The sequence below is a fragment of the Elephantulus edwardii genome, unplaced genomic scaffold (genome assembly GCF_000299155.1).
Source record: "Elephantulus edwardii isolate Elephantulus edwardi_28Jun2011 unplaced genomic scaffold, EleEdw1.0 scaffold00085, whole genome shotgun sequence".
Taxonomy (NCBI): domain Eukaryota; kingdom Metazoa; phylum Chordata; class Mammalia; order Macroscelidea; family Macroscelididae; genus Elephantulus; species Elephantulus edwardii.
Genome location: NW_006399835.1, coordinates 12349760 through 12375466, shown reverse-complemented (window position 1 = coordinate 12375466; position 25707 = coordinate 12349760). Strand labels below are relative to the sequence as shown.

Below are 25707 nucleotides of genomic sequence, written 5' to 3'. Positions count from 1 at the left end.
ATCAGTTAAGTAAATTAAAACTTCTGTAACTTTTTATTAGCACTATGAAATTATACTTCAAAATATAATATGTGTACTAAAGGCAGAAAGTAACTTCTTAATAAAGAAGTACATTTTGAATGCAATGAGAAAATAAAAGGGTATGAGAAGTAGTAGTATTTACTGATTTTATTTATATATTCCCTGGCAGTTAATTTTCTGATTTACAAATAGAGGTTCTTTCTCTATTTCAGTAGCAAGAATTTCACTGAATTTCCACCTCATTGATTTCACATACATATTAAACTAACATTAAAATAATTTCATAAAAAAGGAAGAGAGCTTTGAAAAATAACTAAGGGATATAATATATAATTTCATGTAAAGAACTAATTTTCTTAAAAAAAATTTTATTTTATTTTTTGTGTGTGTACCATCAAATCACATCTGACTGGTACTGGAGGATATTGCCCCTCCTTCTCCAGCAGGGTGTCTGGTGGATTTGAACTGCGTACCTCTGGGGCTGCAATGCAGCTTCTTGCCACAAGAACAAATATTTTTAAGAAATTATATACTTGTTAAAAGATTTACAATCACAAAAAAATTTACAATCACATCTTATAAAAAAGATAAAAATAAGCAAAATATGTAATACTAATTTAGTAATGTCTTTCTAAAACTACTGTTAGGGATTTTTTTTTTCCTTTCCTATTTTCATGTTTCATGTTCCAATCTGTATGCAGAACAGATCATCCGAGATGCTGGGCTGTACAAAGAGGAATGTGGCATCAGGATTGGTGGAAGAGTCATCAACAACCTGAGTTATGCAGATGATACAACCCTGCTTGCTGAAACTGAGGAGGACCTGAAGTGCTTGCTGCAGAAGGTCAAGAACTGAAGCCTCCTATATGGATTGAAGCTCAACATCAAGAAAACAAAGATTCTCACCCCTTGGCCAATTGGCAGCATCAGTATGGATGGTGAAGAGATTGAGATAGTTAACAGTTTTAGTTTGCTTTGCTCCCCAATCAACACTCTTGGTAATAGCAGCCAGGAAATCAAGAGACGAATCGCACTGGGAAAGTCGGCTGTGAGGGACCTCTCAAGAGTACTGAAGAGCAATAATGTCAGGCTGGAGACTAAGGTGCATCTGATCCGGGCTATAGTCTTCGCAATTATGTGCTATGCATCGGAGAGTTGTACAGTGAATAGGGTTGATATGAAAGAGAATTGATGCCTTTGAGCTGTGGTGCTGGAGAAGAGTGTTGAATATACCATGGACTGCTAGGAGAACAAACAGGTTTGTCCTGGAGAAGATGAAGCTGGAGTGCTCTTTGGAGTCAAGGATTCTGAAGCTTCGTCTGATACACTTTGGGCATGTTGCAAGGAGGGACTTGTCTTAGGAGAGGGAAATCATGTTTGGCAGAGTGAAGGGGCGGCGAAGGAGAGGAATACCTTTGATGAGATGGATTGATTCTGTGACTGGAGCGGTGGGATAAGTGCATTTGAGATGGCTAGGTTGGCACAGGATAGAACAGTGTTTAGAGCTCTTATACATAGGGTCACTCTGAGTCACAAACGACTGGATGGCACATAACAACAAAACAACATTTTCATGTTGTTACTTGGGCTGACTTTCCTCTGAAATGTGCCATCTTCCTGTAGCTCCAACATAATTTAGAAAGTTCCATATGTGGGTTTTTGTTTGTTTTGTTGTTTCAGATTTTAATGACAGTTTATAAAGAACTTGGATTTCCATCCATGCATTGTTGCTAGTTTCTTCCCAGTCCCGCTTCCCCTCCAGTTCGTTTTTTTCTTTGGGAAAAAAGTTCTTTCATTGTTATATAGTCATCCTCCGCCACTGGACCACGTTATTCTGTAACTCTTATTCTGAACTTTTGTCATGTCATAAATTCCTTTTATACAGTTCTCTCCCTTGTCTGTTTCAATGCTGTATACATTATTTATCCCCTCTTTTCTTAGTTTTCCCCCAACCCCCATATCAGTCCTGTTCTATAACTGTGCCATTATGCAGTATTTGTCTGTCTGTGACTGTATTATGTGATATTTTAAGTGAGCTCTCATAAATCCAGTCTAGTCTCACAAGACATAATTCAAAGATACCTTTTTAAAACAATATAGAAAGCTTTGTAAGAGAGCAAAAGAAATTATACTTTTTATAATAATTTTATAAAGATTATATTTTCTAAATTTGCTCTTTTATAAATCTAAATTTTAAGTGAATAAATTACATTGTAATATTATTGATCAGAATTAATTTTAAGATGCTAGGCATACCACAGCATTCAAAAGTCTTACCATTACTGTATTTGGATTATGCAATTTTCTTAAATACCAAGCATATGCAAATTTTTAAAGAACTATACACTGTTTAGAAGAATTCCAAGAACAAGGAGTTAATTCTGATTACTCGACTATGGTGATAATAACTGTCTTCAATATTTTTGAAACAATCTCTGGTGTCAGTTGATTAGAGGGAGATGAACTATTATTTCTCCTCCCAAAAACTTGGTACTCTGTCCTTTACTTGCCTACCTAATCAAAGTTTAGAAAGGTTTAGAAACTTCCTCCTAGAAAATACATGAACCTCACAGGGAAATAAGACATGACCAAATGTATCAGAGAGCTGAACAATGACTAAGGATTACAGAAGAATAATTACTTCCTTTGAGTTTTGGTGTTGGAGAAGAGTCCTGAACATACCATGGACCACCAAAAAACCAAACAGCTCTGTCTTGGAGACGATGAAAACAAGTTTCTCCTTAGATGCTAGGATTTTGAAGCTCCGTCTCACTTACTTTGGGCATGTGGCCAGGGTCCAATCCTTGGAGAACGTCATCATTCTCAAGAGAATGGAGGGACGGTACAAGAGAGGAAGACCATGGATGAAACAGACTTGACACAGTAACCAGGGCAATGGGGGCAGGTGTGTTAAGAGTCAGTGACACTAGCTCAAGACAGGGCAAACTTTGGAGCTGTTGTACATAGGGTTACTATGAGTCACAGGCGAGTTGACAGCACACAACAACAAAATGTGGTTCATGTATTTTAAAATCCATGCATTCTAAATATTGCTCCTTTGCCATTTCTGTGCATTCCAAATACTGCTTCTCTGACATTTCAAAAATCCCTTTTCTTCAGTATTTAACACAACTGATTTAGACTAATTTTTTCTTTTTCTTCTCAATGTTATTCAGTCTACAGTATTGCTTTTAGTCAGAATCCATCCAGTATAAGAATGCAATCCTTTGTTCCATGGTCTCTTCTAAAACTAACTTGAATTTCTGATGTTCCCTGTTGATTTACTTCTCCAATCATTTATTGTTTAATAATCTGCAAGATTTTACTTACTTATGGTATTAATAACACTGTTCATTACCTTTTGCATTCTGTTGAATCATCTTTTTTCTTTTTAATGTGCACAAATATGGATGCACCCAGAGCTCCATCCACCTATTTGCTGAAACATCTAAATTGGTATTCTTCCAATTCTTGGAGCTTTTTATAGCCAATGCTTTCAGTACAGTCTGGACTTTTCCCTTCGGTGTCACTAGTTCTTGATCAAGTGATACTTTCTGAAATAACTGAGCAGCTACTAATTCTTTTCTGGCACAGTAATGATATATATTCTTTTCACCTTCTTTTGAAGCTTCATTCAGTATTTTGCCCATAGAACTAATTCTTCAGTATTGCAACTTCTCCTTCAGTTCCTTCAACCTGAGAAATGCTGAGCAAGTTGTTCTCTTGGCTTTCCAAAACTCTGTGCACTTCATTCCAATATTCTGTTTTTTTGTGGGTTTTTTTTAACCTGACTTTGAAATGTTCTGTTCAACTCTCATATATCAATTTCTTCCTTCCACTTCAGCTTTTCTATGTAGAACAGGTTTCAATCTCTGCAGGTATCCATTTTGGTCTTTATTGAAATCCTGACTTTTTTAAGACCACCTTCTTTCTTCTTTAATCAAGACCTTGATGTTATCCAACAACCTAATCGCTCTTTGGCCATCAGAGTTCAATCCATCAGACCTATTCTTGACATAGTTTCTAGATTCAGGTGAGTTATCTGCAAGGTCATATTTTGACTCCTACAAATTTGTTTTAATCTTCCTCAGCTTCAAACAGAACTTTTAAATGAGCAAACCATACACTGACATAGTAGCAATAAAGATGAAGGGAAAAATTCCAGACAAATTTATGGGGTAAGTCAAGCTTGTTGTTTGTTGAGTATACCATCGAGTTAGGCCTACAGCTGACCTTCCTGTGGGTTTTCAAAAGCAGTACATTGCATGGGAGGAGACTGTCCCATCTTTTTCCCATGGGATAGCTTGCAGGTAGATTCTAACCACGTATCTTTGGGTTGGCAGCGTAATTCCTTACTATTAAGGCACAAGAACTCCATTCTTGTTGTTCAATGCCATCAAATTAAATTTGAACAAAACATTTTCTCGTCTTACTCCGTCTTCATGATTAATATGTGTAAGTCTACTATTATGGCTATTCTGTCATTCAATCTTATTGAGATAGACCCATTTTTACGTGATTCTCCATCTTAACAAACATGATGTCCTTTTCTAACCATAAGCCTTTCATGATGACATGCCCAAAGGGGGTAAACCAAAATCTATCCAGCCACACTTCTAAGGGTTCTTCTGGTTGTCTTTCTTCTAAAACTCATTTGTTCATCTTCCTAAAAAAGTCAATCATATATTCAATATGTTTTGTCAGTACTATGGTGAAAATGCATCAACTCATCATCTGTTCTCCTTTTTCACTGTGAATTTTCACACATAATTCACAATTTAAAATACTAGGACTGGATTCAGGGGCATGTTGCTCATCAAAGTGATACCTTTGCCTTTTAAATTTTTAAAGAATTTTACTGCTGCAGATTTGTCCAATGCACTATGTTGTTTTATTTCTTAAGTCCTGTTTCCATGAATAGTTGATCCAAATATAGTAAAATTACTGATGACCTCAATTTTTTTATCTGGTTACCATGTTGTTTATCAACTCCGTTGTAATGATTTTTGTTTGTGTTCAGGAATAAACCCTAGAGACGCCTCTAACAGGTGACATCCAAACTACTTCAAGTAATCATCTTTTTTGGCAAGCAAAGTTGTGTCAAATGTATCTCAGGTTGTTGATGAGTCTTCTCCTAGTCCTGATGTTATGTTCTTCACTGTACAGTCTAGCTTCACAAATTATTTATTCTGTATACACACCCAATAGGTAAAGGATCCAACTTGGTGTCATATCTTTTCCATAAGCCTCTTGATTTATGCACAATTTCAAATTCCCACTCTTCATAATATTATCCTTAATTTGTTATAATCTCCACAGAATGCTTCTACATAAAAGCCATCTGACATCAGCAATGATAACTCTAGTTTCACATTCTCCTCTGAATTAAACTTGAACTTCTGGTAGTCTATGTACAATTAATGTAATTTTTTAATATTGATACTGATCTGCATTCCTTAATTTTCATTCTTTGGAGTGGACACAAATATGGATTCTAAATTTCATGGCACAGACCAGTAAGTACTTGTAGCATCACATCTTTATTTTCAAATATCTAAGCTGGTCAACTTCTGGTAACTTGGTTGAGTTTTTGTTTCCCACCAAGGTCATGAGACAGCCTGATCTTCTTAAGAACAAGTGATTCTTGATCTTTTGCTACCACTTTTTGATACAATCGCTACATTTTTTTTCCATCTTCTTTTTTTCTTGTTGTGTACCATCAAATCAGATCCGAATGGCACGAAAGAGACTACCCTTCCTTCTGCAGAAGAGCATCTGGTGGATTTGAACCGCTTGCTTCGGAACTGCAGTGCAGCTTCTTGCAACTAGGCCACCAGAGCTCCCTTGGTATTTCTTTCATTATTCAAATTTGTGTCCACTGGATACCAAGTGATCAAATTCCAAGCCTGAATTTTACTTTCAATTCTTTCTGCTTGAGAAATGCAACTTTTATTCTTCCCTGATGGTTTTGTAATGACAGATCTTAGCATCAAAACACTCTAACATGTCTTTACCATGTCCATGTCACAGCAATGCTTTAAAATACATTGTTCAGTCTTTACTTTCTTTTCTTCTGTTCACTTTAGCTGTTCTGTGCTTATGGGAAAGTTCCAAAATCCCTTCCTCCACTTTGGCCTTTACTTCTTTTCCATTTTTATCTTAGTTCTGTTAAGAATATAAAATAGGGTTTGGGGGCAGGGTTGCTGTATACCAATGAAAGAATTTTTCTTCTACTTTTCAAAAAGAAGAGCAAACTGGGGGGAAGGATGGGCAGGAAGAAAAGTACAAAAATGAATGAATGGAAATCCAAAATCTCTGTAAATTTTCATTAAAATTAATAATAAAGAACATAAAATTTAAACCAATTCAGTCATTTATGTATGTATAACTCAGTGACTACACTCTTCCAGGTATACAACCATGCTCATTTCCTTCCTATTAACATGAACTTACTAACCCCTCTCAGAGTCCTATATAATCTTTGGAGTTGTTATTTTTAATTTGATCCCATATAGATCATTCTTAAAAAAAAAAAATGATCAAGGCAAATAATCTTTATTAATTAAATTAAACTACTATTTGGTGTAAAGTTGACTTCATGAGGTATTTCTGGTTTAAAATTTAAATATTATCTCTAGAAAGAATGGGAAAAGGGATCGTATTGCAAGGCATTAGTTTCAAGAAGTTATCCAGCCTTGATGGCTCCAGAATGGTTCTGCATTTTCCCCATTTTGCCCAGGATTCTTTTGAAAATCCTGTTATCAAAATATTACATAATTTTAGCCAGGTACTATATAGTTCTTCTGTTCTCTTGGAAGCAATTATGCATACATCCATTCCTTCTTCCTATTTTTGGCAATCCTTCCTCTTACTGCTCCAGGTGAACAGATATTGGTCAATTATTATACCTGAGATGGCTGCTTGCAACCTTTTAAGATCCCATTACGCTAACAAAAAATTGTATGGCAGAAGAGAAACATTAACCATGTTACTAAGCCATTAACTAGGATGTTTCATGAAACCATGAACCTAAACCTCCAAACCAAAAGCTAAATCCAATAAGGTTGTACACAAATAAGTCATTTCAACAGTTAATTCTTTTATTGTTCTAATAATTACAGCTATAATTAAAAGTCTGTCAATTCAACTCTGTCAAAAGTATACAAATTATTAATATTTATTTCATTAATCAGCTGTGCAACCTTTTTGCTTAATCAATATTAATTTCTATCACTTCTATTCACTAAACTGAAATTCAAATGCTCCAAAAGCTAAACTCATTCTTATCATCCTCTTTTTTCCTTTTTTAATGACTTTTTCCTTTTTCATGTACAATACCCATGATTTCTTCCCACGACTCATTTGGTCTTCAGTCTAGTGTTCTGTTCAAATCTATCCTTGAAATGGTCTCCAAATTCATGTAAGATGCACTCAAGATCCTACTTTGGCTCTCTTGAACGTGCTTTAATTTTCTTCTGTTTCAACTTACACATATCCATACATCCACAATTAATGATGTAGTCTGCAGATGACTCCCAGAGTTTTGTTTTAATTGATATTAAGCTTCCCCATTATGTCTTTCCATAGAAACACAGTTAATTAGATATCTATGGAATTCCAGTCTTTGACTGAGTCACTGAAAATAAATAACTCCAATGACAAGTCACTGGTTCTGCAAATTCGATCATGTGACGTCTGACATAGTTTCTATCAGTAAAATCTTACTTTACAACTAACTGAACCATTTTTATTACCATCTTTCCCATTCTAACCAACAGTAACTATATATGCATTATGAATTTGTCTTTCAATATGGCTTTTATAGTGTGGATGACTATGTGGATGGGTGGGACTAAACAAATTAGGCATGTTGGTTTATGCAAAACCATTCCATGAAGTGATTGGACAGTCTCAATAATCTACAAGAGGACTGGCTAGTCTTGCCAATAAATTAAACAGCTTTAGTTGCAGAGACGGAATTCTCCCCAGCCAGATAATAGGAAAGACAGCTTCCCTATCCCAAGGAAGAGAAGACAAGAAAATACAGCACATGCTTCAGGATGGCAGCATTAGCCACGGCTGAACTGAAGAAGTAACGTGAGATGGGACTTTGGGGTGGAGGAGAAAGCACTTTTAGCAGGACTGAGAACATGGTAACACTGAGAACAAGGCTTGAGGCCAAGATGCCTGTGCACACATTTCTGTAGCTGTCTTGCCTATATTCTATTATTAATCTGGGTTATAACATTTTATATCCCAAAAAACTCCTCTGTGAGGTCTGTGAGCTAACACTTAAAGATTTTGGACCCAGTAAAGCAGTAAGATTGGTGTTGACATGAGTAGAGGTATGGAAGCATGGGGGACATGTCTGACCTCATGGGAAATAGTTTTGTGTTACTGACACTGTAGATAAGGACAGTTCCCCTTTGCAAAGTTGATAAAGGTCAGACATGGCCTTTCTCATGTGGCCCTTGCTCTTTTTACATGCATCTTGATTGTATGTTCAATCAATTTCAAATTGCAGCAAGTTGTACTTCAACTTTTTCGCATTTGTCATTCATGTTTAATGCATAAATATGAACAACAGTCATGTTCACTGGATATCTCTGTATCACAGACTATACTAGGCTTCTGCGGAGATCCTGAAATGTTCTTTTTAATAATGAATGCAGCACCATTTCTTGTCAATGTGTCCTCCTCAGCATACAAGATTGCTAAATTCAAAAGGGTTGATACCATTTCATGTCATAACTAAGATATCAATATTCAGTATTTCATTTCATTTACTATGACTTTCTATTGTCCACAGTTTCTACTTCAGACAGTCCAGATTTCAATTACCAGTGGATTTCTACAACTGCTACGTCTCAGTTTGAGTCATGTCGCATCAGCAAAAGAAAGTACCAAAGTTTTATCATTAAGGTCAACTCTACATTGAGAAAGTAGCACTTACCCAATTATAGTTTAAGTTCTTTCCAACCTGGGAGACTATAGTACAGCTGCACTACTTGGGATAAAATTCTACTGCTATAAATAGGGTTTTCATTCATTAATTTTTCTGAAGTAGATTACTTCTGGGCCTTTTCTTCCTAGTCTGCCTTAGTCTGGAAGTTCCACTAAAGTTTATCCACCATATATGATCCTGCTGGTAGGTAAAATATCAGCTGTGAAGCTTGTAGTCTCATATCAATACACCAGCCATCACAGTACAACAAGATGACAGAGAAATCATTTACACTGGAAGAGTAAAGAGAACAGAGGGATCTAAGACAATGCCAAAGTTATACCTTGAAAAAGTAGATGTAAGAAGGAGTCATTAACCTAGATACAGGTAAAATTTAGAGCACAAAGATGATGTATTTCTTTTTAAAAGTTTAGTATGGAGAAAGAGCTTTGAATTAACAGGTTATTCACTCCAGGAAATGAAGAGAAAACAGTAAATGATTCATACGTTTTAGGGGCTCTTTACTATGTATTACGTTTCAATTTCCTGTAACACGCTAACTAACTGCTAATGATTTCTGGTAGGAAGAACTATTTTTCTGAAAGAACAGAGTATCACATTGTTGTAAGTAGATAAGGGTAGTTATGGGATGACAGGAAACTGATCAATCAGTTATTTCTCTCTCCACTATTTGGAGGACAGTATTAAAGCTTTCTTTCATAAGAGTCATAAAAAGTGGAAAAGTCATTTTTAACTGACTCTTTATGATGATCTGTCAGCATAGTAAAAGAATAGTTCACCTCTGCTTAGTAAGAAAACTGACAAAATCAAGCAGAATCAGAACAAAAGACCTCCTCAATTACTGATGCTAGGTTGTCCAAAAGGGAGCTCTGCTGGCTTAATGATAAGAAGATGCACTACAATCCCAAAGGTATGCAGTCTGAATGCACCAACTGTTCCGCAGGGGAAAGATGAGCAATCTTCTCCCGTGCAATTTACTGCCTCTGAAAACCCACTGAAGAACCAACCCACTGAGGTGTGGGTTGGTTCCGATTCAATGGTACACACATCATCAAAAAGTAGTCTAATGCCAAGATTCAAGACGCTTTGGAAAGTATTAATTAGATCAGACACTATCAATTAAGAAATGTCTCACAAATTTAGTTTTTTATATGTCTACTTTTTTTAAAGAGTTAAGTTGGGTTTGGTTTTGTTTTGTTTTTTCAAAATTAGTGTATGACATGTGTATATATTCTGGAAGAGTTAATTTTTAGTTAAAAATTACTGTTGGAAGTAATTTTTTATCTATGTAATTAAGTTTTTATCTATGTCTTGGCTTAAAGAATCCACATAATGTCACTCATATCAAAGATCATAAAAACAAATATTGTCAAAAAATTTAAAAAAATATTGTCTAAGTATTAACAAATTATTCTAATTGAAAGCAAAACATTCTTACCCCTCAAAAAAACCTCTCAAACTGCAAACATAAACATATGCAATCGAATTTTTATAGATTAGAAATTTCTAGAGCTAATTTCTAGTTTTCATTCACATACAAGTATGTTTAAAAATGCAAGCCTAAATCAGTCTTGTTTTCAAAGTTAATCAAAATAATTATCATTAAAACCTTAAAAATAGTATTTTATTAACATCTTCTTTAAGCACACATGTAAAATATAAGTTTATAAAATCAAAAGTATAGTTATCCTCATTTTATATCATAAATTAGCACAAAGATAAAGACATAGATCAAATTATCAAAAATTAAATAGGCAAACTGCAGATATCAGTTTTGTTTTTTGAGGTTTTTTTAGATAGCAGTTTTAAAAAATAATTTCATGCCAATCCATTTAATAAAATATGGAACCTTCATCCAACTATGTAAACTGATACTGTCAGTTTTTAAATTGCTGCAAATGGGGGTACATTTATATATGCAGTTTTAAAGATCATTTCAAAGAACTTTTAGTTTAAGAGTACTGGATTTATATTATTTCAAATGTGGTAAGTTGAAGAAAATCAAGACTGAATAACATACCTTTCAGATAACTTAAGGCTTTGGTGAAGAGATTTTAATTTCTGACATGTCTCTAGGTTGTCAACAGATGTCGAAGGCAATGAGTCTGAGTGCACCTTGCTGCCATCACATATATTAGCATCATTTCTAGGTAGGGTCTTTGTGAATTTTCGTCCTAAATCCGTCCATAGGACATTCGTCAACATAACTCTGAGTTGCCTGTTACACACATAAACAATTAATGCACACAGTACTAAACATGCACAAATTTATCACAAAGTATAAGACATTAAAACTTCCAGATACTGAAAATTTCAGTTCTTCAAGTAATTAGTAAATTTCCTAAGTAAAAATAATAATAATTAAGTCCTACAAAAAAACATTAAAAAGTAAACTGTATTTTCTTCAAAATTACATATGGTAGACTACAATTGTGGTCATACACATGAATAGCTAAAAGAAGGTAACATTTCTATTTAGTCACAATGTTAGCAGTAGAACAACAATACGCTTTAACACAGAGGCAAATCTTTCTGCACAACAATATACTATCTATGCTTTTAAACCTATAAAGTATATAGATTTAATTTTTACCTTACTTCTAAAAACAGATAAAATGAAAATATTTACAAGTCATTTGTTTAAATGCAAAAGCAGTTCCTTCTATCTCATTCTGCCCGTCTACATCTAATCTAATTTTATGACAAAATCTGAGGAACTATTCTGTTCTGAGGAACATATATTTACGTGTAAAACAGCTTCGAGTCTGACCCTAGTGCTTCTGTTTCTCAAAACTAGAGATATGTGGCAGTGCTGCTGAGTATACTCAAAAGCCAACAGCACTACCACATATCTGTAGTTTTACAAATTCCTATTATGTAGGAACTGTTCTGACTCCACTTCCAAGGAACAATGATAAGATTATTGATAAAATGGGGTACAGAAATCTTTGGAGGTTTTTAAAATGGCTTACTTTGAAATATTTTTGCCTCCATAGTCAAAATGTTACAAATTTAGAAATTCTGTATTAAATATATTTCAATGAATTATTATTAGTAGTAGGACTTAATTTCAGCATTTGATTTATTCATTGCAAATACGTTTTATAAGAAGCATAAACGCAAGCTATACACATCAATTTCACCTGATGATATGCATAGAAATCAGATAGATTATATCTGTGGAAAGAACCGCTGGAGTAGCTCAATATCAGCTGTGAAAACTAAGCCAGGTGCAGACTGTGGAACAGACCACCAACTACTCATTTGCAAGTTCAAGCCGAAGCTAATGGAAATTAAATCAATTCCACAGGAACCAAAATTTAAAATTGAGTCTATCCCACTAGAATTGCAAAACCATCTCAAGAACAGGTTTGAGATCTTGAACACTAATGAGTGAAGACCAGATGAGTTGTGTGGGAGGATATTATCATCCAGGAAGAATACAAAAGATCATTACAAAGACAGAAGAAGAAACAAAGACCAAAATGGATGTCAGAAGAGACTCTGAACATTGCACTAGAGCACCAATAAGCCAAAGCAATGGGAAGAGAACAAGATATTAAGGAGCTGGACAAAAGATTTCAAATGGCAGCGCAAGACAACAAAGTGAAGTATTATAATTAAATGTGCAAAGAGCTGGAGTCAGAAAATCAAAGGGGCCAAACTTGCCTAGCATTTCTTTTCTAACTTAATTCACTGATTTGTTATAGAAAATCCACTATATGCTGGCCACAGCTAGAGCCTGAGTCCTCTGCACAGAGACTCTGGTAAGAGTCTTTACACGATGGTCCATGAATTCCTGGTAGGGAGACTTTGTGAACAGTCTCTTTCCAGAGATCTGGGGTCAAGTAGCTGTAGGTTTTGGAGATGGCATAAAAGGTGGCCTTGGTAAAGTTGTCCAGGTAGCTGTGCAGCCCCTGGCTGAGGTGTAGCAGTCATCAATTCCAGCCATCAGCAGCAGCTTCTTGGGCACAGGGGCCGAGATAATTCCAGTGCCTTGGGGTGCATGGATCAGATGCACCAACACAGAGCCACAGTGCCCAGTCACCTTGCAGGGAACGGTGTGAGGCTTGCCAAACTTGTTCCCCCAGTAGCTATGCTGCACAGGGACAGTGGAGAGCTTGACTAGGATAATGGCCCCACAGATGCAGTAGCTACCTCCTCGAAGCACTTGATGCCCAAGCCAACATGTCCATTATAGTCTCCAATGGCAACAAAGGTCTTTTTTGTTTAATTATTATTTTATTAGTTTTAATGAATATTTACAGAGATTTGGGGTTCTCATTCATTCATTGTTGCACTGTTTTCTCTACCCTCCTCCCCAGTTCGTTCTCCCCCCCATGTCTGTTTTAATTGTCCAATTGCCACAGTGCTTGTCAAAGCCAGTTCTGATTAATCTCCTTTGTCAATATGTCCTTTGCCATTCCCTATCACTCCTCCCTGAGAGAGATTCACCTTGATTCATGAGAAAAAGGGGATGGTATATTCTCTTAGCTACTTCCTGCTGAAAAGGGATGCTGTGGGTTTCAGGGTGGAGATCTTCTCTCACTACTCTAAAGGGCCCCTTTGGCAGCAGGAAACACATAGACTATTATGGAGATTGATTTTGGAATTTAGATGCACTTGTTATCAATTGTGCTTAGCCGTACATGTTCATATCCTTGAAGATGTATCATGGAGGTGTTGCAACCTAGAAGACACAAATTTAACTAACAAGTTAAAAGTACCTGAGTCAAAAATTAACAAGCAATAATATTCCGAGTAGAGATTCTAGTAGTGGCACAAATCAAGTTACAGAGGGAAGGTGGTTCTTACAATAAAAGGCCCATAGGCTAGCACTCTGTCTATTATAGTGTTCCGGTTAGGAACCACAAGATGGAGAGGCTCAGCTATGTCATTTATGCTTCGTAAGTCCTGGAGCAATTTCCATCTACCACTGGGCTGTTTTACAACTCAGAAGTTCACATGCAAGGGAGAGGTGAAGTAAGAAACTGCTTATGAGGTTTTCCATCCATTCCAACAACTAAGAGATAGTGAGAAGTGTTGGGACCTCATAAGGCTTTTAGGACCAATTAGTAGGCTCTGTGACCAGGAGAAAATGAATATACTTACCAGTAATATTAATGCTCATCCACGGCTCTTCTGGGAGGATCTAAATCGTTGAAGTGTCCTCCTTTGTTTCCAGCTGGGAACTGGGGCCTGTCAGTCCTGTCTGCCATGAGGACCTGATGTGGGCCACCTTGGCCAAGTGTCCTTCAGAGCCACACTTAAAGCAAGTGAATGGGAGCTTCCTCTCTACTCCCTTGCCTATCTGTGGCTCTCGTCTATGACACGCAACAAAGGTCTTGAACCTGGTCCACTGGCCAACACGTGTCTGTTTCTGCACAGGCAGGATTTTCAATACCTCATTCTTGAGGGACAAGCCCAGGAAAAAGTCAGTGATCTCAGATTCCTTGATGGGCAGTGAGAAGAGATAAATCTCCTCCAAGGATTTGATATCTTTCACTAGGCAGCCCAGTTTGGTGACGGGGAGCCACACCTTGTTCTCCGCTTTGGCTCCTCAAGCTCCACGGCCCCTCCCACAGCCCCTGCCATGGCCCCAACCCCAAAGGTCACTACCAAAGTCTCTGCGGTAACCACCCCAGACTCCCAACCTAGGGCCCCAGGGGCCTCCATCTGCCATGTGGTGTATTCTCAGAGAGGAAATGTTCAGCATTTCTTAAGCTCAAGAAACTGAAGAACAAATTCAAGCCTCGAGTTGCTATACTTAAAAGGATGCTTTGACCAGAAAAATCTTCTGAGTTTCTTTTGGAGTTACTGGTCTCCTCTGTCAGAGACTGTGAGGATGGCACAGGTGAGGACTGGCTGCTGCTTTTATGTAAAGGAATGTGAGTATGGCTCAGCAGAGGATGGGGTACTTCTGTCATGTTTAAAGAGTGTGAGGATGGCACAGTAAATGACAGGGTACTGGTCTCATGTGTGAGGAAGTGCGAGGATGGCAAAGGAGAGAACAGGGTGCTACTTTAGTGTGTCAGCAAGTGTGAGGGTTCACAGCAGTGATGGGGTGCTGCTCTCATGATCCAGGGAGGATAAAGATCCAGGAAGTATTAAAAGAAGATGGAAAGAGTATACAGAGTCATTGTGCCAAAAGGAATTGGCAGACAGAAAATTCATGAAACAATGTTTAATCAAGAGCCAGTGATGATGAAGGAAGAAGTATAAGCTGCTCTGTAAGAACTGGCAAAAAACAAAAGACCCCAGAAATTGGCAGTATACCAACAACTGATGTATTTCAACAAACAGATGCTGCCCTAGAGAAATCTGGACAACAACCATCTGGCCAACTAACTGAAAGAGATCTATATTTGTTCTCATTCCAAAGAAAGGTGATCCTACAGAATGTGGAAAGCATCAAACAATATTATCAATATCACATGCAAGCAAAATTCTGAAGATTATCCTAAAACAACTGGAACAGCACATAAACAGAAAACTGCCAGAAGTGCAGGCTTAGGTTTAGAAGAGGTTGTGGTACTAGGGATAATGTAGATTCTAATGTTAGATGCATCATGGCTGAAAGCAGGGAGTACCAGAGGAATGTTTATCTGTATTGACTATACAAAGGCGTTTGACTGTGTGGACCACAACAAACTGTGACTGACACTGAGAAGAATGGGAATCCCAGAACAGTTCATTATACTTATGCAAAACCTGTAACTTGGACCAGGAGGCAGTGAACAGAACAGAGAAAGAGAATACTGCATGGTTCAAAATTGGGAAGGGTATATGTCAGGGATATACACTACCTCCATACCTTTTCAATCTATATGCAGAACAGATTATCTGGGAGGCAGTGCTCTATAAGGAGAAGTGTGGCATCAGGATTGGAAGACGACTCACCAACTATCTGCATTATGCAGATGGCGCAACTCTGCTTGCTGAAAATGAGGAGGACCTCAAGTTCTTGCTGCAGAAGGTCACAGACTGCAGCCTTCAATATGGATTGAAGCTCGGTATCAAGAAAAAAAAAATTCTCACCACTGGGCTGACTGGCAATATCATGTTGGATGGTGAAGAGACTGCGATTGTAAACAGCTTTAGTTTGCTCAGCTTCACAATCAATACTCTTGGCACCAGCAGCCAGGAAATTAAAAGAACTATTGCCTGGGAAAGTCTGCGGTCAGAGACCTCTCCAGAGTACTAAAGAACAATAATGTCACTCTGGAGACTAAGGTGTGCCTGATACATACCATTGTCTTTGTAATCACTTGCTATGCATCAAAGAGCTAGACAATGACTAGGGATGATAAAAGGAGAATTAATGTCTTTGCACTGTGGTGATGGGAGAACATTGACTATAACATGAACTGCTAAGAATATGATCAGGTTCATCCTGGAGAGGGTTAAACTAGGCTGCTCCTTGGAGGCAAAGATTCTGAAGCTTCATCTGACATACTCTGGACATGTTGCAAGGACGGACCAGTTCTTGGAGAAGGATGTCATGTTTGGGAGGGTGGGGGACAGTGAAGGAGAGGAAGACCCTCGAAGAGATGGACTGATTCAGTCACTGGGTTACGGCAGTAGGTGTGTCAGAGACAAGACTGGCACAGGATAGAGCAGAGTTTAGGGCTGTTGTACATAGGGTTGCTATGAGTCGCAGGCACGTAACATCAACAACAACCATCAATTAAGTAACACAACCCTTAAGACATAATGACCCTACTAATGATCTAGATCACTATTTGACATAAAAATGACTTTCAGAAAATAGTTTCTTCAAAGTTCAAAAACCTTCCAAACAATGGTCTTGATGTGTTACTCCAAACTTCATCAACCACAGAAATCTGGATTCCAGGGGAGCGGGTCAACCCCAAAGATGGCAGAGCTTGAGTATTTGGCCTTAGGCGTATACCCCAAGGAAATTATAACTGAGATACAACTGGAGATCTGTACACCAGTGTTCATACCAGCATTATTCACCATTCCAAGAACACAGAAACAGCCCAAATGTCCAGCCACAATTAAATGGATTGAGAAATTGTGATACATTCCCACAATGGAATACTGTGCAGTATTCAAGGGCAATGATTTAAAAAATTACTACATAACTTGGAAAAGACTGTTGTTTTGTTGTTGTTATATACCACTGAGTCACTTGCGACTCATAGCGACCCCTAAGAACTGTTCTATCCTGTGCCAACCTAACCATCTCAAACACACTTATTCCCACCACTCCAGTCACAGAATTGATCCATCTCATGTTTATGGAAGAGACTAGAATTTTTAATAATGCATTCTATTACTTAAAACTATCACTACACAATAGCATTGGAAGCAAGAGTGGCATCTACTTCCTAAACAATATGCCTCTGGAAACTCTATGAACTTTGAGAAATGACGATAGTTATAGAAAGGCTTCAGGTCTTTTGTTCATAGGATTGCTATGAGTCCTGCTTAACTCCACAGCAAACAACAACATACAATAGCATTTACTATTAGTTCCGTTTTTGATAAATTCACAAATGGTTTACTGGGAGTAATATGACTTGTTCAAAATGTAGCCTCATAGTTCTCTACTAACTTTTAAAAACATAATAAGTTTGCCTACTGAGTTTGGGAAGTAAAGGATCAATTGTTGGTTTCATACAACATAAAAATTTGCTATTTGATCGTTTTTCTTAAAATAAATTTTTCTAAAAAAAATCTGGATTCCAGAAAAATGAAATTAAAACTCTTGTTTCTCAGAATATTCTTGGATCAAAACCAAATAGTCACTATATCTGACTTCCTTCTGTATACAATGTTTTCTTCATTGTTGTTGTTGTTAAACGTCATCTACTCACTTGCAACTCATAGCAACAAGAGCTATGAACTCTGCTCTATCTTTTGTGCCAGCCTCATCATCTCCAGCACACCCATCCCCATTACTCCAGTCACTGACACAATATATCTCAAAGGTCTTCCTCACTTGTGCTGTCCCTCCATCCTCCCAAGCGTGATGTCCCTCTCCAAGAACTGGTCTCGCCTTGCAATATGCCCAAAGTACGTCAGACAAACAGGACAAATCTGTTCGTCCTTCTAGCAGTCCATTGGTATATTCAATACTTTTCTCCAGCACCACAGCTCAAAGGTATTAATTCTTCTATCAGCCCTAGTCATTGTCCAGCTTTCTGATGCATAGCACATAATTGTGACGACCATGGCCTGGATCAGGTGCTTTAGTCTCTATACTGGCGTTGTTGTTCCCTGGAGAGGTCATTGATAGATTTTTCCCAATGCAATTCATCTTTTGTTTCCTAGCTGCTAGTACCAAGAGTGTTGATTTTGGAGTCAAACAAACTAAAGCTGTTAACAATCACAATCTCAATCACCATCTATCATGATGCTGCCAATTGACCCAGTGGTGAGAATCTGCTTTCTTGATGTTGAGCTTCAATCCATACTGAAGGCTGTAGTCCTTGACCGTCTGCAGCAATGTCTCAGGTCCTCTTCAATTTCGGCAAGCAAAGTTGTGTCATCTGCTTAATAAGGGTTGTTGATGAGTCTTCCTCCAGTCTTGAGGCTACATTCCTCCTCACAGAGCCCAGCCTCCTGGATGATCTGTTCAGCACAGATAGCTATTTTAAAAACCTAAAACGAAACACAATGCTAGCAAGATGATTCACTGCACCTCTATTAGGACAGGGCAGAACTGCTGTATAGGTAGTTTCAAGACACTCTAGAAGCAAACTATCATACTCCCTCTTGCATAAGGGTTAACAGGCTAAAAAAGGAGGTAATAGTTTCAAAACAGTGACCTTCTGGTAAGCAGTCAAGCACTCTTAACACTATAGCACTGCAAGGGCTCCTTTATAGGAGTTATTAAGAATATAATTTTATATTTGCATTTAATCCATTTCATTTTCTACATAGGTTATGTCCAGTTCACAAGATTCAGAGAGATCATAAGAACAACAGCTCTGAATCTTGCCCATTCTTAAGCCGACTTCACTATTTAAAACATATCTGATGCCATTGCCACAGTCAGTATCAATCCATAAAATCCAGTCTTCATCTCTTGCAATGACCTTCTACCTTTCCAAGCATGATGTCCTTCTCCAAGGAATGGTCCCTCCAGGCAACATGTCTACATTATGTGAAACAGAGCTTCAAACTCTAAAAGCAACCTGGTTTCATCCTCTCCAGAACTCTTTGTATGTTCAATCCTCATCTCCAGCACCACAACTCAAAGGCATTGACTCACTGTCAAGCTCTCTGATGTGCAGCAAGCAATATAAAAGACCATGGCTTGGTCCAGGCACACCTTAGTCTCTATACCGATTATTGTTGCTCTCTAGAACTTTTGAGGTCCCTGACAACATATTTTACCAGTACAACACGTCTTTTGATCTCCTGACTTTTTATTTCATTCGAGCAAGATGAAATCATTAAAAGTGTCAATCCTTTTTCCATCTATCATTATGGTACCTATTGGCCCATGGTGAGGATTTTTGTTTTCTTGATGTTGAGATGTAATCCACCTTGAAGGCTGCAGTCCTTTATCTTCTACAGCAAACCCTCAGGTCCTCTTCAGTTTCTGAAAGCAAGGTTGTGCCATCTACATAATGCAGGTTGATGAGTCTTTCTCCAATCCAGATGCCACATACTTCTTCATAAAGTCCAGTCTCTCAAAAGATCTGTCACTATATAGGCTGAAAAAGTATGGAGAAAGGATACATCTCTGACATAGTCCTCTCTTAATTTTAAACCATGCAGTATTCCTTTGCTCCATTCGAACAAAAGCTTCTTGCTCTAGGTACAGGTTTTGCATGAGCACAATTTTACTAAAATTCTTTCACAGGGAGACATAACTACTCTCAACAAGAACAAATATATCAAACAGTTTATTAACTCCAGTACTTTTGTTCTTGGAGATCTCCTCTACAAACCATTCCATTTTGATATATTCAGCTTAAATGTATAATAAATGTAGAATAAAGGGACTTCCCCTTTATTCTGAGAATTTCCTTTACCTCCTGGTAAATTCTGATTCCTGAATTCTCTCCTCCTGTGTTCCATATGTTCTTTATTCTTAGCTTGAAGCCACAAAATTATACCAAATTATATGCATTATTTCTGGAAAACAATAGTTCTGCTGTCTATGGCTGTAAAAAATAATCCTGAAGACAGGTTGGAACAAAAAAATATTTCTTAATTAAACAGAAAAAATAATCTATAGGTTAAAGATACGAGGAAGATTTCACATTTTTTAAGCACTTTAAAGGAGGGAAAGTCAGGTTGTCTTACAAAAGGAAGCACATGTGCAGTTGGCTTCTAAGATAGTGTCTGTTATTTGTTCAGTCACCATTAGACATCCAAAGTCAATTTCCTTTTTTGAAGACGCTATCTGTCTGGCAGTTTTTAGTCTAACAACAGAAAACAAACAATTATCCTGGGAGAGAGCCTACCACAAAATATGCTCCATGGCCTCCTCCACCTATTAGGAAGTCACACCTGTTATCTCTGTATATCCACAGCACATGAAAGCTCTACTGGTAAGAAGTTGTACTGCAATCCCAAAAGTGTGCAGTTCAAATTCACCAAATGCTCTGCAAGAGAAGGATGGGTCTCTGTCTAAGTGTCTGTTGGTTTGAGATAAATCTTCTCTCATGTGCTTTACTGTTTCTGAAAACCTGCTAGAGGGTCAGCTATTAATTAGTTCTGACTCGACAGGGGGAGGGAAAGGTAGGAATAGGGAAGCCTAGTAGCATAGTCCATAGAAGGTAAACTAATCCAAAATATCCAAAGAATACACCTCTTTGGTGGCTTGAATCCACAAGAAGTTCCCCTACAGAATGACGGGAAATCGCCTTCCATTTGATTTACAGTCTCAGAAATGCAATGAAAAGTCAGCCTTAATTTAGCTGTGACTCAAAGGCAATGAGCTGAGTTTTATCAAAATAGGAATTATTAGCAAATCAAAGGTCCTCTGAAAGGAAAATCTAATTTTAAAAAAAGATGCAGAAACTTGCACTGGAAATCAAAACAAGGGGAAGGAATACAAAAGAAAGATGAACTGAAAATATCAAAGGGCAGTTAAAGAAGATAAAGTCAAATATTATGAAGAAATGTGCAAAAATCTGGAGTTAGAAAACCAAAAGAGAAGAACAAACTTGGAGATTTCTAAAGTTGAAAGATTTGATGAATAAATTCAAGTCTTGTATTGCAATAATGAAAGATTCCATAGGTAAACACTGAATGATGAAGGAAGCATCAAATGACGATGGAAGTGTTATTGCTAGTTGTTCTTTATTACAAGGCTTGTCTCATGAGAGAACCTGTACTGAACTGAATTTTTTTTAAGGCACTTTGTATTATTCTTTACTGTGATCTCCCCATACCATGTTAAAAATCATCAGTTTTGGCCTTTATTAAGTTGTTAAATAAAGTAATTAATTTGTAAAGGAGAGGGGAAGATGATAAAAGGAATATATCGAATAACTATCAAAAATAGGTAGTTGACACTGAACCATTTTCAGGATCACTAATCAAGAATCAATGGTACTAAAGGCAAAATAAAGGCTCTAGGAACTGTTGGAATACTAATTAAGGTGGTTCAACAAACAGATACAGCCCTGGATGTGCTCACTAGATTACATTAACAAATTTAGAATACAACTACTTGGCAAACATACTAGAAGAGTTTACCTTCCCTTCCCATCCCCCCCAAAAAAGGTGGTATACTAGAATGTGGAAGTTGTCAAAGAGTATCATTAATATTACATATATAGTAACATAGTTACCATAAAATTGCTCTGCAATCCTGAAGGCATCCAGTTCGAGGCCATCAGCTGCTCTGTGAGAAAAGGGTGGGCAATCTCCAGTGCTATTAACTGCTTCTGAAAACCTGATGGAGGGTCAGCTATGGATCAATTTTGTGACTCCACAGTACACCACAACAACAACATAGAAAAAAACTCTTGCTAAAGATTACTGAAAACATCTAGAACAATATATGGTTAGATAACTTCCAAAAACTCAAAATAGCTTCAGAAGAGGTAATGGAATGAGGTCTATGATCACTGGTGTTAGATCTCAGCTGAAAGCAAAAAATACTAGAAAGATATTTAGTTGTGTTTTATTGACTCTGCAAAGGCACTTGCCTGTGTCGATCATATAACAAATTATAGTTAACATCTGGAGAATGGGAATCCCAGAACACTTAATAGTGATAATGCAAAACCAGCACACAGACCAAACAGCAGCTGACAGAACAGAATAAGAAACCATTATAGGATTTAAAACCAGAAAATGTGTGCAGGAGAGTTGTGTCCGTTCTCCATGTTTGTTCAATGTGTATGCTCAGCAAATAAACTGAGAAGCTGGAGTTGATGAGGAAGAATGTAGCATCAGATATTGAGGAATATTCATGATCAATTTGTATTATATAGATGGCAGAATGCTGCAAGAAGAAAGAGAAGAACATCTAAAGCACTTACTAAAGATCAAAGACTACAGTGTTCAAAATGGATTACATCCAAACATCAAGAGAACAAAAATCGTAACCAATGGACCAATAGGCAACATCAAGATAGAGAAAAGACTGAAGTTGTCAAGGATTTTCTTTTATTTGGGTCAACATACTTATGGGGGTGAAGAAATCAAAAGACATTGTTTTTATGGGCCTTCAAGTCCTTTGTGACTCACAGCATCCCTATGGACAATAGCTCTAAACTCTGTCCTATATACTATGCCAATCTCATTGTCTTTGACACACCTACCCCAGTTACTGTGTCAATTCATCTTATCAGTCTTTCTCTCCTGCCTTGGCCCTTCACTTTTCCAAGTATGATGATGTCCTCCTCCAAGACTGGTGACTCCTAGTAATATGCCTAAAATATTTGAGAGAGAGATTCAAAATCCTTGCCTCCAAGGAGCAGCTCAGTTTCACCCTCTCCAGGACAGACCTGTTTTATCTCTTGGCAGTCCATAACATGTTTAATACTCTTCTCCAGCACAACTCAAAGGCATTGATTCTTCTATCATCCTTAATCACTGTCCAGCTCTCTAATGTATAGCTAGTAAGTGCAAAGACCATGGCTTGGTTCAGGCACACCTTACTCACTAGACACTTCACAGTCTTCACTTTTGGAGAGGTCCCTGAGAGCAGAGTTTCCCAATGAAATTAGTCTCCTGATTTCCTGACTCCTGATGCCAAGATGACTACAAAACCAAGCAATCTGAAATTGTTAATAATTTCAATTTCTTCTCCATCTATCATGGTACTGTCAATATTTGTTTCTCTGATGTTGAGCTTCAATGTATATATTGAAGACTGTAGTCCGAGAACTTCTGGAACAAACACTTCAGGTCCTCCTCAATTTTAGCAAGGTTGTGGCATCTGTACAAAACAGGCTGTTGGTAAGTCTTCCTCCAATCCTGATGCCACATTCCTCTTCATAAAGTCCAGCTTCCCAAATTATTAAAACCTATAGGACCCATCTATGACATATACTTTTCATTCTTCTCAAGGCTAATCACAATTTGTTGTGATCCACACAGTCAAATGTCTTTGTAGTGTCAGTGAAATACAGTATTCGTCTAGTACTCTCTGCTTTCAGTTAAGATCCATCTAATTTTGGCTATAATATCCCTAGTGGCAAATTCTTCTAACCCAGCTTGCACATCTGACAGTTCTGTGTCAATGTACTATTCCAGTCAGTCATTTTTAGATAACCTTCAGCAGGATCTTTCTTGCATACTAGTGATATTATTCAATGATTTCCACACTGTCAGATTACCTTTTTTTGGAATGGTTACAAATATGGATCTCTTTCAGCCTGTTGTACTCCAGATTTCTTAGCACAACCTGGTGACTACATCAAAGGCTGCATTTATTTCTTGAAGTATGACAACTGGTATGTGATCAATTCCTGGAGTCTTGGTTTTTGCCAATTCCTTCAAAGCAGCTTAAATTCCTTTTTCATCACCATTGCTATAGTTGTTTTTGTTAGGTGCCAGTGAAAAACAAACAACACAGTATCATCTCATTCCAGCAAAAACAGTAATGTTCAATTAGACAGCAAATAACAGATGCAGGCAAGGAAGTGGAAAGATTAGAACTTTCATACACTGCAATTGAGAATGCAAAATAGTGCAACCACTGCAGAAAGCAATCTGGCACTTCCTTAGAAAGTTGAAAACAGTTTTAAACGCCATTTGACTCAGCAAATCCCACTATTAGGTATACCTGTCAAGGAAATAAAGATAAATATCACAAAATTATATTCTCATGTCCATGTTTAGAACAGCACTATTAATCACAGTAAAACACTGGAAACAACCCAAGAGCCTGTCAACAGAAAAATGGCTGAAGAAACTGTAGGATATCCACACAATTAAGTACAGTGCATCATTAAAAGTGGATCAGGAATACATGAAACACTACACAACATGGGTTGACCTTGGAAAAACTTTGCTGAGTTACATTAATCAGTGACAAAAAAGCAATTATGGCACAAGACCACTAATTTATGCAAGAAAAGGTTGCACACAGACTTAATTTTGGAGGATTAACAAGAATGAGAAAAGAGGAAGAAGAAGAAAATTACTAGATAAGTTGAGTCAAGAGAAAGGCAATATAAAAAAGGGCTTGATGAGGTATTGATGGATTACAGAGACTAAGTGTGTGTGTGATCAATAAATTGTAATTAATGTTATAAAATAAAATGTTTGAATGACTGAAATCCAATTTATAAACTTCTAAACTTTAAAAATATATATAAAGAAAATTTATTATCTGAAAAATAAACATATACAAAAGAACATGTACTGTAACATTCCATTTACATGAAATATCAAAAAAAAGGCAATTCCATAGAAATGGAAGACAGGTTAGCAACAGACTAGAGCTGTGAGCTGTGCATGGGTATAGAATGTGCCTATAAATAAGGACACAGTTTCTTTTTAAAAGTGAGACAAATGTATTCCAATTAAATTGTGGAGATGGCTTCAAAACTCTATAAACATACCAAAAACTAGACTTAAAATGGGTGAATTTATGCTATGTAAACTATACCTTTGGAACGAAGGATATCATTGTTTATGTGAGATGACCTTGACCAGAGAATATTTACTTATATTTTATTCACAACTTTAAAGTACTTTATTATATAGATCAAAATACAGGTAACATCAAGAATGAGAATTTCACAAAAATATCAAGAGGTAATTATTTAAAAAGAACATCAGGCTAGGTATGGTGCTACACTGAAAAACTGTGTGGCAAGATGGTATTTTTCACTTTAAATCTATATGCTGAACAAATAAAAAACTCAATGATATGAAGACTTTGGCAACAAGATTCAGAGAAGAATCATTAAACAACCTGAGATATAAAGATGACACAACCTTGCTTGCAGATAATGAAGATGATCTGAAGCGCTTACTGATGAAGGTCATATACTACATTCAGTACGGATGATACCTAAATATGAGAGAAAAATTAAAATCCTCACAACCAGACCAATAAATACCATCAAGATAAATGGGAGGAGGAACTGAAGTTGTGAATAAATTTCTTCTACTTCGGTCAATGGTGAATGCCCATGAATGTAGCAGAAAAAAAAAATCAATGTCGTGTAACAGTCAAATTTGCTACAAAGACTTCTACAAGAGTAGGAACACCCCCCAGTGAGCAACCTGGCCTTTTGTTCTTGGTTCTTTTAAGCTGTATCGTTGTT

At 37.1% G+C, this 25707-nt stretch overlaps 1 protein-coding gene across 3 annotated transcripts in view; it reads right to left on the bottom strand.

Annotated features, from left to right (window-relative positions):
- The window catches only part of SENP7 (SUMO1/sentrin specific peptidase 7), a 201644-nt gene that overhangs the window by 121562 nt on the left and 54375 nt on the right, over window positions 1-25707 (bottom strand). For 2 of the 3 annotated variants that reach the window (XM_006890011.1, XM_006890012.1), the window contains exon 3: window positions 11007-11204. The exons of the other annotated variant lie outside the window; for it this stretch is intronic. In XM_006890011.1, coding sequence (XP_006890073.1) covers window positions 11007-11204 — 198 coding nt within the window. The remainder of the gene's footprint in view (window positions 1-11006; window positions 11205-25707) is intronic. 3 annotated transcript variants of the gene reach the window in all.